This window comes from Daldinia loculata (assembly GCF_022478755.1).
Source record: "Daldinia loculata strain CBS 113971 unplaced genomic scaffold F4817scaffold_62, whole genome shotgun sequence".
NCBI classification, from domain to species: domain Eukaryota; kingdom Fungi; phylum Ascomycota; class Sordariomycetes; order Xylariales; family Hypoxylaceae; genus Daldinia; species Daldinia loculata.
The window spans coordinates 54,282-67,251 of record NW_026054916.1 but is presented as its reverse complement, the minus strand read 5'-3'; the positions used below and the strand labels follow the sequence as shown (position 1 = coordinate 67,251).

Sequence of the window (12,970 nt, the reverse complement as noted above, 5' to 3'; positions counted from 1 at the left end):
ACCGTTATGTTTTTGATTAATTGAATCAATTAGTTTAAGAAGGAGTCTAACAGCAACAGTAGACTATCTCCTAATTATAAAGTCTGTGGGTGCTAACGGAATACTTTTCCAAAATGTCCACGTAGATATCTCCTAAATAAATATAACAAATTGCGTTGCTCTTTGCATATAATTGAATGCCGCATTCGAAGACAGAAGGAAACAGTAAATTACACCATCGATAACGATGAAGGTATATTTAGGAGCGACTATCCAAACAAGCCTAGACTACCATGCTTGCCGACGACGTATCCAAGTCTTACTCCTCATTGCCGTTTGGAGTATATCGGTTCTTCTCCCAATGCCTAAACATTCGCGTGCTGTCGATGTGATCTTCCTATTCATATCGGCGTGCTTAACAAACACTAGGGTAAGGAAGAGGGCGAGAACCGAAGTCCCAAGCCAAGTGGCAATACAATCATATGGCTCACAGAATGTTGTAAAGGGATGTCTTTTATGAAAAGTTATGAATGTTCGAAATACTTAGAAATAAGGGGGGAGCCCTCCTGTTTGGAAGTATCTCGGATCAATCCTTAATTACTGGCCGTTTCTTTATTTAAAAAGTGATGTTAATTGTAGATTACCATGCCAGCCCTTCCACGTAGATTACCCCACAGAACAAGTATATATACTTGGCCACTAAAATTACTAGTAAAATGACATGGCCACTTTTTGCCTTATAACTTTTTTAAAACACGGCCGATACATATTAATTTTAACGTTAAAAAAATTATATTAATGATATTTTTAATGATATAATTAATGTAATTAATGTAATTGATTTAATTGATTTAATTAATTTAATTAAATTTATTAAATTTAATTAATTAATTATTTATTTATTTATTTAATTAATTAATTAATTATTTATTTATTTATTTATTTATTTATTTATTTATTTATTTATTTATTTATTTATTTATTTATTTATTTATTTATTTATTTATTTATTTATTTTTTATCATTTTTTAATATTTTAATTAAAATACGGTATTATTATATAATTATAATATTATTAAATTAATTTAATTTATATAAATAATTATTATTAAATATATTATTATAATTAAAAAATATAAAATATATATTATTATTTATAAATTATATTTTTTTATTTATAAATTACTTTTATAATAATTTAATTATATACGGTTACATTTTAATAAAATTAATATTAATTAATTCGTTTTAATTATAAAACTTTTAATATATAAAAATATATTAATATATTTATTAATATTGTTAATAAATTTAAACCTTTTGTAAAATTAATAAAATAAAAAGTAACCATGTCATTTTACTAGTAATTTTGGTGGCCAGGTGTATACACTTGTTCTGTGGGGTAATTTACGTAGAAAGAAATTTTGGTAATTTACAATTAACATCACTTTATTTAAAACACATTTATGCCTTGCATTACTACCTGTACATAAGGATGAGGAGATTTTGCAGGCACCCAGGTATCGTGGAAGCTTTTTCCTTAAGTAGGTGGCTCGTTCAATTGTGATTGGCTAAATTCTTTACAATATTCCTATGTAGAATGGCATCTGTTAAGTCTCTTTAAGAAGACCTGATTTACTGATATAAGTAGGCCTAGACTTTAACACTACGAATTAGCTTTGCGGCAGTTAAGGATATGGTATGAGCGCTAGACAGGAGAGTAACGTACCTAGGTATGTACCTAGGAATCATATTATATCGCACTATGGAGCGAGATTATGGAAAGGAATACGTAGGTTAATAGAAATTAGAATATCAATGTCACAAACTTGGATGTAATTAGGTACTAACTAATGGAAATATGCGCTTAAGATATTATTGTAATGCTACTCTATTCCTTGTGACTCCCCTTGACTTAGTGACAAGCCCGTGACATGGCAATCGTAAGGTATCCAAGGCAAATGCAAGAGACTCAAACCCAGATGAGGGCAAGACCGCAGAAAGATAGGGCATATCCTAGAGTAACAAGGGAGCGGTTACTACCACATCCACTTGATTGTTTTTGGGCACAGTTATCAGGCGTGGTGGCTCTATTGCCGAAGCATTTGAGGACTCCGTTGTCGTTGACAATAAGATCGTCTGCAAAACTGCTGTTAGCCTGAACACAGGTATTTATTCAAAGTAGGTTACTTACTCGTATCTACAGAGCTGGTGTGATGGCGCCCTTTTCGATCAGTGCGGCACTCACATTCTAAAACCGTGCCGTCAAGTTTACATGATCGGCATCTAGGGAGGTTACCCCTGAGTTAGGTTAGGCCGTCTAGTCAGTATTTTATTCTCAATTTTTTAACGACCGGATAGATAAAGGATTCTAGGAATCACTTACTTGTCTTGAGGTTTCAGTATGCCATTGTCAGTTCCATAACATTGCCATAGATCAAGGATTGAACATTGGTCTTTATTTCCAACCTTGCAAGATGCCTTCAGGCCGACATGAGGATCATCCAGGTCGACAAGCGTCATATTTCGGCAATTTTTCGCGTAGCCACCATCTGCGATGGCGTGGCAAGCGAAAACGCCGGCGAGGATGAAACAGGAAGCCTTCATAGTAAGGATTACTAGAATTTGACGATTGGTTAAGGCAGGGCTAGAAAATGTATTGATGTAAGGGGGATAGTGTTGAGGAGTAGAATGGAAGGGAAAAAGAGAACTATATTGGCAAGAAATATATAGATAGACTTTTAAGGTCGCTAAGTATAGGATTCTAACGCAGTTACGTCTGTTAAAAGGTACTACTGAAAGAGTGAGTCGTGAACGAAGCATCAAAATCCATTAGCATGCTTATAGTTAGGCACCTAAATCAAGTCGTTAGTCATACTTAATTGTTTTCATTCTTGGAAATTTCTTCTAGTGACAATGCACTTGCGATAGAATCGGCACTTTGTCAACATATTCTTGGACCCCTGGATTGCCTTCGAAGTCACAATATAATTATGCTTCGACAAAGGACAAAGAGCCGAGAGTCAAAATATCACTCTTAATATGGCTATGGTTATACCATTATACATAAAATATCTTCGATTAACAATCGACAACTCGCTTTTGTGTTCCACTCTATACACAAAGGGTCGGTAGAACAAAATCTTCCCCGATTGACAAAGATTATTATTGATGATTGCGAAATATTAGATATATAAATACCTATTCGCTATCTACCGTAAGCTTCAACTCTATAGTCTTGTATCAGGATAGATAGTACACGGTGACTATAAACAAATCATAAAAATGTATCCTATCTTATTATGCTTGATTCTGGCTTCTGATGTAGAGGTCTTAGCTCTACCATTACTAGTCGAAAACAACATCATGACTAATTTGCAGGATAATAAGCGTCAAGAACCTGTATTAGCACAGGGCACTTATCTTGACACTTGGGCCGTCGTTGGTATTATTGTTGGCGTCATTGTTACTCTCTTGCTTGTTGGTCTATTGATTGTGCTCGGTAGACGAGGTTTTGGATCAAGGCGGAGATAAGTTACATGTGCTTTTAGACTTAATATCAATAATATAAATTTATAAACACTTTAAAACAGATGGTAGTTTACGTAATCGATATATTAGGTACTTGATTAAGGTCAATTTACTCTATATTAAAACTTTCCATACTCAGGTAGCGTATGTGGTAGCTAACCATATATGTACCTCTCTCCCAGATGATATGAGGTTTTTCCTTTGTATATTTACCATTCGTTCTTTAGGTATATCCAAAGATAGTACATGCTCAAATTTAAATTTCAAGTGTCGGGGACGATGCTCATGTAGTTTATTCAGCTCGTACGGGGCCGAACTACCCTCCATGTGAAAGCTGTCCCCAACACTACGTATAAGAATCACTCGAGTGTACCTTCTTCGGGGCCACAATTACTGTCTGAAACTATATTAAATCTCTTCATTGGGTCGTCCCTATCCTCATTCTCGGCGTGCTTAGTACTGCCATCAGCCGTTTAATACATGGAATCGGGCATTTGGAGTCGTACCCAGCGCTCCAAGTAAGCCTGTCAGGATTCTAGATGAGACATCTAGAACAATGGACCTGTTCAATATGTATAGACGTAAGACCCTCGTAGTTAGTTTAGAGTTCTTCGCGGAACAACGAAGTTGTTTCCATGCTGTTTCGTTCCACCTCGTGACAGATCTAGCTCAAGGCTCTGGGGTGGCGGCGGGGGAAAGGGTTTCAGAGTTCATTTCAGCAGTAACGGCTAGGCAAGGATCAAGGCAAAATGTGAAGAAATGTTAAAGACTTTGGACCAACGGAAAGATGCAGCGAAAAGAACAGACATAAGCAATTGCTGTCCGTAGGGCTAGCTATTTTGAATACCAACCCCCCGTGAAGCAAGTCGAGAATTGATATATTTCCATGGTTATGTAAAAGCTAAATACTTATAGTATAGGTATCCATAGTCGTCACCGCAGCGGCTATAAATTATCTTGGGTTTTATATTACTAGTGTACAATACCCCACTCCTGTCTACTGTTCAAGATAGGTACTAACGAACTTTTGATTTAGTAGCACTATGGAAATGGTCGCAACACATGTAGACACTTGCCCTTATCTATTACACGCCGAGTGTCTTTCGATAGGTTAAGACATCCCTAGTACATGTTTTATAATTTACTAGCTACCTACGATATTGATATATCTTACACTCCGTTAGGATGTTGCAAAGCACCAAAGTACAAGCCTCATTGCAAGCTTTAAATCCTACACCTAGGAATATATTACTGCAGCAGAGGCGTGGCGTAGAACAATAAGGAGATAAGCATTATATGATTTAGAAAGCTGTTTATTAAAATCGTAAGATAGTGTCAAGCCAGCCGTATTGTACATCCGACGGCTTATAGCTAACCCCCTCAGTAAATTTATACTTGTACTACACACCTCACAAATTTCTATATATAAATATATAAATGAGCCCCCAATATTGCATTCGTTGTTCGTAAAACCAGAGCGTTAATTGATAGCTTATTAGTTACTGATTCGTTGGTGGGATGTGATATTACATACTTTTCATGTAGGGGGCCAAAGATTATAGCACGTATCATATACGATATTGAATGGTGTGGTAGCATACCTAAGTTACAACGTGCAACGCGATCGCTTCCTTAGGTGGATAGTTAATTGGTTTAACCAATGGGAATCCGTCTATGCAGGACCGAACGCCTCGAAGTCACTTTCAAAAGTAGTTGCATAAAATCTAATTATGTAGTCGTTGGAGACGACCATCTACCTTAACACGACTTAGAATAACGGTCATATTGAACTTAACATATGCATGTTAGTGATGTGAGAAACTTGCATACGAGGTAGCACGGTAGTAAGTTTAGCACAAAATACACAGGCGCCCCCATTTAATATAACCCTCCTTGCTTACTGGTATTCAACCTGGTTACCAACATTAGGTACTCTGAGAATTTCAAGCCGCACTCAAGCTGTCGCCTATATCATTTGGAGAACTCCTCCTATGCCATGTGAACCAAGATATGAGTGTTCTACCTACTCTCAATCCCTCCCCCGTTATAAGCACTAGACGTCAATATGGCCGCGCCACCGTCAAAGGAGAAGATAGCTTTTATGAAAGCTCACAGTGACGAAAGCCTCGTGCCAGATATAATTATTTGTGTCTCTATTTGCGGTATCGCATCTATTGTATTCATTCTTCTGCGTCTCTATTCGCAGTATCTTGTATCGCGCAAGTTCCGTTTAACACAAAGCGATATTCTACTATTGATAGGTTGGGTCTTCTATGCGCAATTCAGCATCGGGCTAGGCATGGTAACTAAACATGATCGACCAAAATACCTAAACTAACTCCTACTAACTATAACAAAACAAGATAACCAAATACGGAGGAGGGCGTCACGTTATCCTGGTTACGGACATGCGCTTGCTTAATACTTGGAAAATCGTCGATGAAGTATCATATTCCACGTCTTTAGGATTCCTAAAACTCGGCATTCTTAGGTTATATGGCAACATCTTCCCATCGAGAAGGTTCCATGGATTCCTATGGGTATTCGCCTTGGTGCTCATTGGTTTTCACATAGCATCAATTCTCGTCAACATCCTCGAATGCATTCCCATCCAGTATTATTGGGATGTCACAATGAAAGAGGGTTTCTGTTTAAATTACGGATTGTATATGCTTCTTACCGGAGTTATCAATATAATTAACGATTTTATCATATTATTTTCTCCTATCCCAATGGTTTTACATCTCCACACCTCCAAGCAGAAAAAGAGACTCCTGATTTTCACCTTCGGTATGGGTGGAAGCGCCTGTATCGTCTCTATTGTTCGCCTTGCATTCTCCTTGGATTTTGACACAACTGGTGATCCTAGCTGTAAGTCGCTTTCGACACCTAGTAAACCGAATAGTTATGGTATTAACGTTTTTTATAGATGATAACATACGTATGAGCCTTCTTTCACTTATTGAGCTTATGGCTGGCATTCTTGCTACATCAATACCGACATACTGGCCATTATTTCGACACATTATGGCAATATGCAGACCGTCTTCGATTAATTCACCAACCTATATCGATAGCAAGGATAGCAAGTGGAACAGCGGTGGCAGTATTCACCCTAGTCCTCAAATAAGTGCTGGCGTTTCGGCTGGGCAGCTTGAAAGCAGTATTTCTGGTATAAATGTGACGAGACACGTTGAGCTTGCTAGATATACTAATATGGGAGGTAATTGGATTAGAGTTCCCGATGATATCCGTAAAGGATGGAAATAGGGACAGGGGTACGGGGGATCACGACACTTGATGATATATTTCTATTCGTCATTTATTCTGACTATGTTATTTGATAACTACCTATAGCAGCGAAGCAGCAGCTTCTAACATACATCAAGGGTTCTCTGACAACTGAGGTCAGGTGTCATGAGGTGGGACCAAACAGCATGGAAAAAACTTCGTTGTTCCGCGAGAAACTCTAACCTGCATACGGGAGCCTGCGGCTATATATACAGAACATATCCTTTGTTCTGGCTGTCTCATCTAGAATCCTGACATAGGGACACTCTTTTTTCTTTCAAAGCTTGACTTCGGTCCAGTCCTCTACCCTCTATTTCGTTTACTATTCGGATGATTACCTGGTGCTGCTGTTTTGTCCAAACCCCCTTAATTTCTATTAGTTGGGCTTCGTCATACGGGAGGGGTTTGAAATTGCTGCCAGGACGTTGTTTTCCACGATCGGTAGAAAAAGATGATGAAAAGGGAAAGACTTGGTGACTGAAGCTATCTAGCAAGAGTCAAGCTATCGGTTGCACCTTCCTATAGGTGCTACGCTAATATAGGATGTATATCCCCATGATAAAAAAAAGAGTCTACGATGCCCCTATCGTTTTGCCTTCCAACTGCTTCTTTTTGCTAAACTCTAACCTCAGTCTCGTTTCGTGCCTTCCAACTATCAAAGAAACCAAGTCTCCTCCCTTCATTCATTCTTCATTCGGGTTGTCGATAAAGAATGAGGTTCGAATATCAAAGGGGTCTAACCCGATTCGTACACGTGACCGACGCAGCCAACGCCATTTCCAAGACCAAATCGCTGTGGGCTTGCATTTTCTTTCATTTCGGCCACACGTATTGGACGGCCCTGGTCGCCTTATCGACCCCGATAACCTCGGCAACCTCCCAGCTAGACGGCTCTACGCGGTATTCGTTGCGTTGGCGATATCCTCGAAATATAGGTCAACGTACCGGACGCGTTTTTGGTGAGGTACCTGGGTAATCATTAGAAAATAGGTCAGGTAGGGTCGTTTGGGTGAATTGGATCAATGGTTAGGGTTAGGGTTAAGTCCCGTCTGGATATGGGCCCCCTATTATCACGCAAATACCAGCCCCATGTTTTCTTTATTAAGTACCTACCTAGGTTTATGCTGAATTACCCTGCTTCTTTCTCCCAGTAATGATAGATACAGGTAGGTAGCCTAATATAAGCGCATTTTACGGGATCAGGCTTGTCAAGTTGAGATATAGCAGCCACGCGAGGAACCGTCGTGAAGTGGTCGATGGGTGGGTACCGATCAAGGACCGAGCTTCTGGAAGGTCGAGTTCAAGATAGGTGAAGCTGGCAAGCCTGACCATTTGTACTAGGTGCACGATACCGATGTCCCAGCGGACGAGTATAATAAAAAGTGACTCGATGGCAGGTATCCTGTCCGAGCTGCCCTCTAGCCCAAACTTGGAACCGGCTGTTTAGGTAGCAAGGACTTATGTAGCCACCCATACCTGCATACCTAGGAATTTACGAGTGAGTTCGGGTGGGCAATCTTGCATTTAATGGTGATTGTTACGGTTCGTACGGGGGTGACGGGCCTCGTAGGGGCTCGGGGACAACGGCGCCACGCGCCGTATCAGGGGTCACTGAAGGGTGGGGGTATTGTATAAGGGTGGTAATAGTATATTGTATAACTAGGAGAGTAAGTTCTAGCTATCTATCGAACGAGTGTATAAATAGGGTAGCATAGGAGGTAGCTAGCCCTGCATTTATTCTTAAAAGTAATTGTCTAGAACGTCACACAAGTTTCGATTTTTTGATTCTCGCTTTCTCCACATGAGGAAATATGGATCCTTATATTTAATTCATCCCGTCAGCATCCTCTAGTATGACCTTAGCTGCCTTCTTCGATATCATAAACGTAGGGAGAACGGGGAATGCACCAGGGGGTTTAGGAAAGACTGATGCGTCAACCACACGGAGGCGGTTTACTCCCTTGACGCGGAATCTTGAGTCCAATACGCTGCCGATTGCACATGTTCCAGTCGCATGGTGTGAGTAAGCCTGCAACTTAAGATACTCCTTAATATCTTGGTCAGTGCATTTACCTTCACTTGTACAAGGATGAAGTTCTTCAAAAGGGGCCAGTCCGGAACTTCCGAGCAAGCTTTTGATCTTCTGGTCAAATTTGACAGCCTCGAGCATAGCTTGCAAGTCCTCGTCGCTATCCCCTTCGAAGAATCGAAAGTTTATCTCGGGTTGTTCGAATGGATCTGTAGAACGTAGGGTGACCGTGCCCCGATTTGAGCTACGCGAATCCATAAGGACAAACGGAAGAGTAAACGCGCTTGGGCCACGGTTCGAGGGATACCCGGGCCAGAAGCCCTCAAATGCAGAGTTCATCGGCCTAATGAAGTTGGATTGTTAGCTATCTCTTACAGTAGATGGTGTATGTTCGTTCTGAGGTAAATTTACCATAAAAATATGTCACGATTTCGCGTCGAAGCAGACGTTTTCAACTGCACAGCATAGGGTTTACCAAAACCCTCAAACGGCTTTGATGCGAGGGACAAGACGCCGCCCTCGTAATTATCCCCAAGATTCTCGCCAACACCAGGGACATCTGCCACCACGGTGATGTTGTGCTTCATGAGTTCCTCCGCCGGACCAACGCCACTAAGTTTCAAAATTTGAGGAGTATTAAAAGCCCCTGCAGAGATGATCAATTCTTTACCGACCCAGCTAAAACCAGCAGTGGTGTTTCGGCTCGAGTCATACCGAGGGTCAGCTTTGTACGCGCTAGGACCGACGACGTAGTCTACCGACATAACGGCGGGAGGACCCTGCAGCTGATCCCACGAGATCTTTGTTAGAAATGCGTTGAGCTGGACTGTAAGTGGGAGGTCTGGATTCTCCTCAAACGCCTTCTTAATATAATTCGCTGGACTGAAACGCCGGCCAACCGAGTCAGTATGAGTAGCCATGGCGAAAACGCCTGTCATCTGGTCGCGGTTGGGCTCAACTCCATTGATGTCTCTATTTAACAGTGCTTTTAGTTCGGCATCTGATATTGCGGATCCAGTGTTGTTTCCTGTTGAACCAGTTAATTCCGCTATGGCTTTCAGGACTGTAGCCCCGTCGGTGGCATTGTTCAACCAGGAACCATCATTTTGGTTAGTCTGAAGCCAACCTGAAAATCCGTGGCCTGCCGAACCTTTCGGTAAATAATTACAATTCTCGATCTCTTCATAAACCTTTCTCATTTCAGAAGCCTTCCACGAATCATCACCGGTGATATTAGCTATATAATTCCAAATATCATCACTCGGCATATGGAGAATGGCGGCGTTGTGCATTGCACATCCACCCAGAGTTGCTGCTCTTGGGTACCAAACGCCTAGGTGGTGGGCTTCTCTCGGAGGATCTAATCCAACATATAAAGAGCCGTTGGTGGTACGCCAGGTCGTATGCTCATATTTCAATTCCCTCTCAGAATCATTGGAGTGTTTCACGAAGAAATCCCATCTTGTCCTTGGATCGTTGCTCGCCTCCGTAGCTTTGTCGGGATCTTGATACAATGGATCTTCGGAGAGGTCTGATCCGGCTTCTAGGAGAAGTACTGAATAACCGGCTTTCGCGATTTCCACTGCTAACGGCCCTCCTCCAGCCCCGCTACCTGCAATAACATACTGATATTCTGATTGACCTATTACGTATTTCGTCCCAAAGGCCAGGGCCACAAGTGAGTACGAAATGAGTCTCATCTCTTATGTGATATGAGCATTGGTATTACTTAGGTACCTATCCTTAACACCAGTAGAAGTACGTTGATGCGGGAAAGACTCCGTCTTTATTTATACCCCCTTTTCGAGATAATGACAATCATCTTATCTCCTCCCTTCATCACGATCGCCATCTCATAACATAAACAAGCCAATAACACTAGTCAGAATTAGTGATTTCCACTATATCTCCAACTTTAAGCCACACTTCATATAGGATATATTAACGTCGTATAGATCCTAACGGTAGTTCGAGTCTATCTAGATTACATTTAGCCTTTGCGGTGGCAGATTGAACCGAGTGAAGCGAAGTGTAACACTTTAAAGAGCTTAAGCATTTGTAGAGTTTATTGCGATAACGACACATTTTGTTATGGGGGGTATCGGACATCATTCGTTGCGTCGGAGCTCGCCCGCCGAGCCGAGTCCCTCCTTAACCCACAACGGAGTAGAGATGGTAATAATTATTGTCATCAATTCGTGCAATCCAAATTGGTTCGTGAGACTTATCCATAAAAATAGAATTGATACTTTGTACAGAACTATAACTTAGGTAGCTTAAGATAAACACCCAACCGTTGCCGGCCTTCGGCATCCGAACCCCGGCCTCAAGATATACATGAATGGTACGCTCTCGTGTATATTATAGACGTTTTGCCGCTAAGATGAGTTGTTCAGGTTGCCCGCCAGGACCTACAGAAGAGTTCAAGTAACTCAAATTACCTCTATTGTCAGATATGGCTCCCTCAACTATGAAGCAGTGGTTTATTAAGGGGCAGGAGAAAGGGTTCGAAGGGTTAGAGTTCCTTGAAGTGCCTGTCCCAAAAGTCGGAGAGAACGAGGTCCTCGTGAAACTGCATGCTGCATCTCTGAATTATCGAGATGTAGCCATAGCGAAGAACGAATACCCCAGCCCATTACGATTTCCATTCTGTCCTGGTTCGGACGGCGCAGGTGAAGTCATAGAGATTGGCTCTAAAGTGACCAAATTTCGAATAGGCGACAAAGTAGCAACGCTTTTTCATCAAGGCCATCTTTATGGAGATATTGACTCTTCCATCATCCCAACATCGCTGGGTGGTTTCCTTGGTTTGTTCATCCCCTCTCCCTTACTCCAACCTCCATAAACTAACGAAAAGGTGGAAGACGGAACGCTTAGACAATTCGGCGTCTATAACGAAAATGGGTTAGTTAAAACTCCCAATAATCTCGATCTGAACGAGTCAAGGTTAGCAACTCTCATTGACGGTCTGATCCTTCTTGATTAACTGACTTGTTGTTTAGTACTTTATGTTAGTTAGCATTGACCCCGGCTGCCCTTAGTTAACTAACCTCGGAAAAGCATGTGCTGCCTTGACTGCATGGAATGCATTGTACGGATTGAAGCCATTGAAGCCAGGCGATTCTGTTCTCATTCAGGGTACAGGCGGAGTTAGTATCTTTGCACTTCAGGTACGTATTCAGTATCATCATAAATGGTATTGCTTCTTAAAATTCTTCACAGTTTGCAAAGGCTGCGGGAGCTACAATTATAGCTACCACGTCTACGAAGGAGAAGGAGGAGGCACTGAAAAAGCTAGGGGCCCATCATACAATCAATTATAAAGAAGACGCCAACTGGGGCAAGACCGCCAAGAGCCTAACGAGCGGACAGAGCGGCGTCGACTTTGTGATTGATGTTGCAGGCAGCGAATCTCTTCACCATAGTATTGATGCAATCAGGTAAATGCCAATAGACCCTATCTACCTCCTGGGTAGCTAAATATGTCTCTAGCTAACTGAGACTACGAAAGGGTTGGAGGCATCATTAACCTGATCGGCTTCCTCAGTGGCAAAAAGCCTCAACTTACGATGGAGCTCTTATTCCGCGGCTGCACAGCACGCGGCGTTCACGTGGGCTCGAGACAACAAATGGAGGAGATGGTAAAGGCTATCGAAGCCAATGATATTCATCCCGTGATTGATGATAAAGTCTTCAATCTTGAAAGTGCTAGAGAAGCATATGACTACGTGGTACGCGAAGAAATATCCGAAACCCTTGGCCCGACTTCCAAAGATACTAACAAAATTTATCAACAGTGGAACCATAGGCAGTTTGGCAAGGTGGTTATCAAGATATCCGAATAATTTACTTATCCGAATATGATGAAGCGACTGTTTGTCAGGATACAGGGATTAGTGTTGGTGAGATGACGGGAATGGTGCTCGGGAGGAAGCATACTACATGTTGCTTTGCGTGTGATATATCATATGGAAAAGGGGATCCAACAACGCTGCTATATACGTAAGATACCTTACTAGGTTAAGGTCTAGTATTTTTCCATAGTAACACGTAGTCATTTAGTATTCAAATAGGAATAGAATAAGCATATAGCAGATCGGCAGTCGACAGGTACAAAACTGTAACATCATGGCCGCAAGA

General features: G+C 41.3%; 5 protein-coding genes across 5 annotated transcripts; 3 read left to right on the top strand and 2 right to left on the bottom strand.

Annotated features, from left to right (window-relative positions):
* The first annotated feature begins 9 nt into the window (after window positions 1-9).
* On the top strand, window positions 10-618 carry F4817DRAFT_348985 (uncharacterized protein). The gene has a single exon (XM_049304766.1). The coding sequence runs from the start codon at window positions 227-229 to the stop codon at window positions 497-499; it is 273 nt and encodes a 90-aa protein (XP_049155397.1). The 5' UTR covers window positions 10-226; the 3' UTR covers window positions 500-618.
* Window positions 619-1,951: 1,333 nt separating this feature from the next.
* F4817DRAFT_319545 (uncharacterized protein) lies at window positions 1,952-2,586 on the bottom strand (the record flags this gene model as incomplete). The annotated part of the gene is made up of 3 exons (XM_049301073.1): window positions 1,952-2,118; window positions 2,174-2,280; window positions 2,366-2,586. The coding sequence occupies 3 exons, from the start codon at window positions 2,584-2,586 to the stop codon at window positions 1,952-1,954; spliced, it is 495 nt and encodes a 164-aa protein (XP_049155396.1).
* A 2,989-nt stretch (window positions 2,587-5,575) lies between these two features.
* F4817DRAFT_319544 (uncharacterized protein) lies at window positions 5,576-6,780 on the top strand (the record flags this gene model as incomplete). Its single annotated transcript, XM_049301072.1, has 3 exons — window positions 5,576-5,812; window positions 5,874-6,381; window positions 6,440-6,780. 3 exons carry the CDS (start codon window positions 5,576-5,578, stop codon window positions 6,778-6,780), a joined length of 1,086 nt encoding a protein of 361 aa, XP_049155395.1.
* Window positions 6,781-7,694: 914 nt separating this feature from the next.
* Window positions 7,695-10,583, bottom strand: F4817DRAFT_368225 (GMC oxidoreductase; the record flags this gene model as incomplete). The annotated part of the gene is made up of 3 exons (XM_049307219.1): window positions 9,242-10,583; window positions 8,660-9,173; window positions 7,695-7,769 (listed from the first exon to the last, which is right to left on the bottom strand). The coding sequence occupies exons 1-3, from the start codon at window positions 10,528-10,530 to the stop codon at window positions 7,695-7,697; spliced, it is 1,878 nt and encodes a 625-aa protein (XP_049155394.1). The 5' UTR covers window positions 10,531-10,583.
* Window positions 10,584-10,991: 408 nt separating this feature from the next.
* Window positions 10,992-12,926, top strand: F4817DRAFT_348977 (uncharacterized protein). The gene is made up of 9 exons (XM_049304765.1): window positions 10,992-11,043; window positions 11,112-11,174; window positions 11,227-11,637; window positions 11,695-11,776; window positions 11,833-11,840; window positions 11,891-12,000; window positions 12,053-12,270; window positions 12,342-12,561; window positions 12,628-12,926. The coding sequence occupies exons 3-9, from the start codon at window positions 11,286-11,288 to the stop codon at window positions 12,673-12,675; spliced, it is 1,038 nt and encodes a 345-aa protein (XP_049155393.1). The 5' UTR covers window positions 10,992-11,043; window positions 11,112-11,174; window positions 11,227-11,285; the 3' UTR covers window positions 12,676-12,926.
* Window positions 12,927-12,970: the final 44 nt, after the last annotated feature.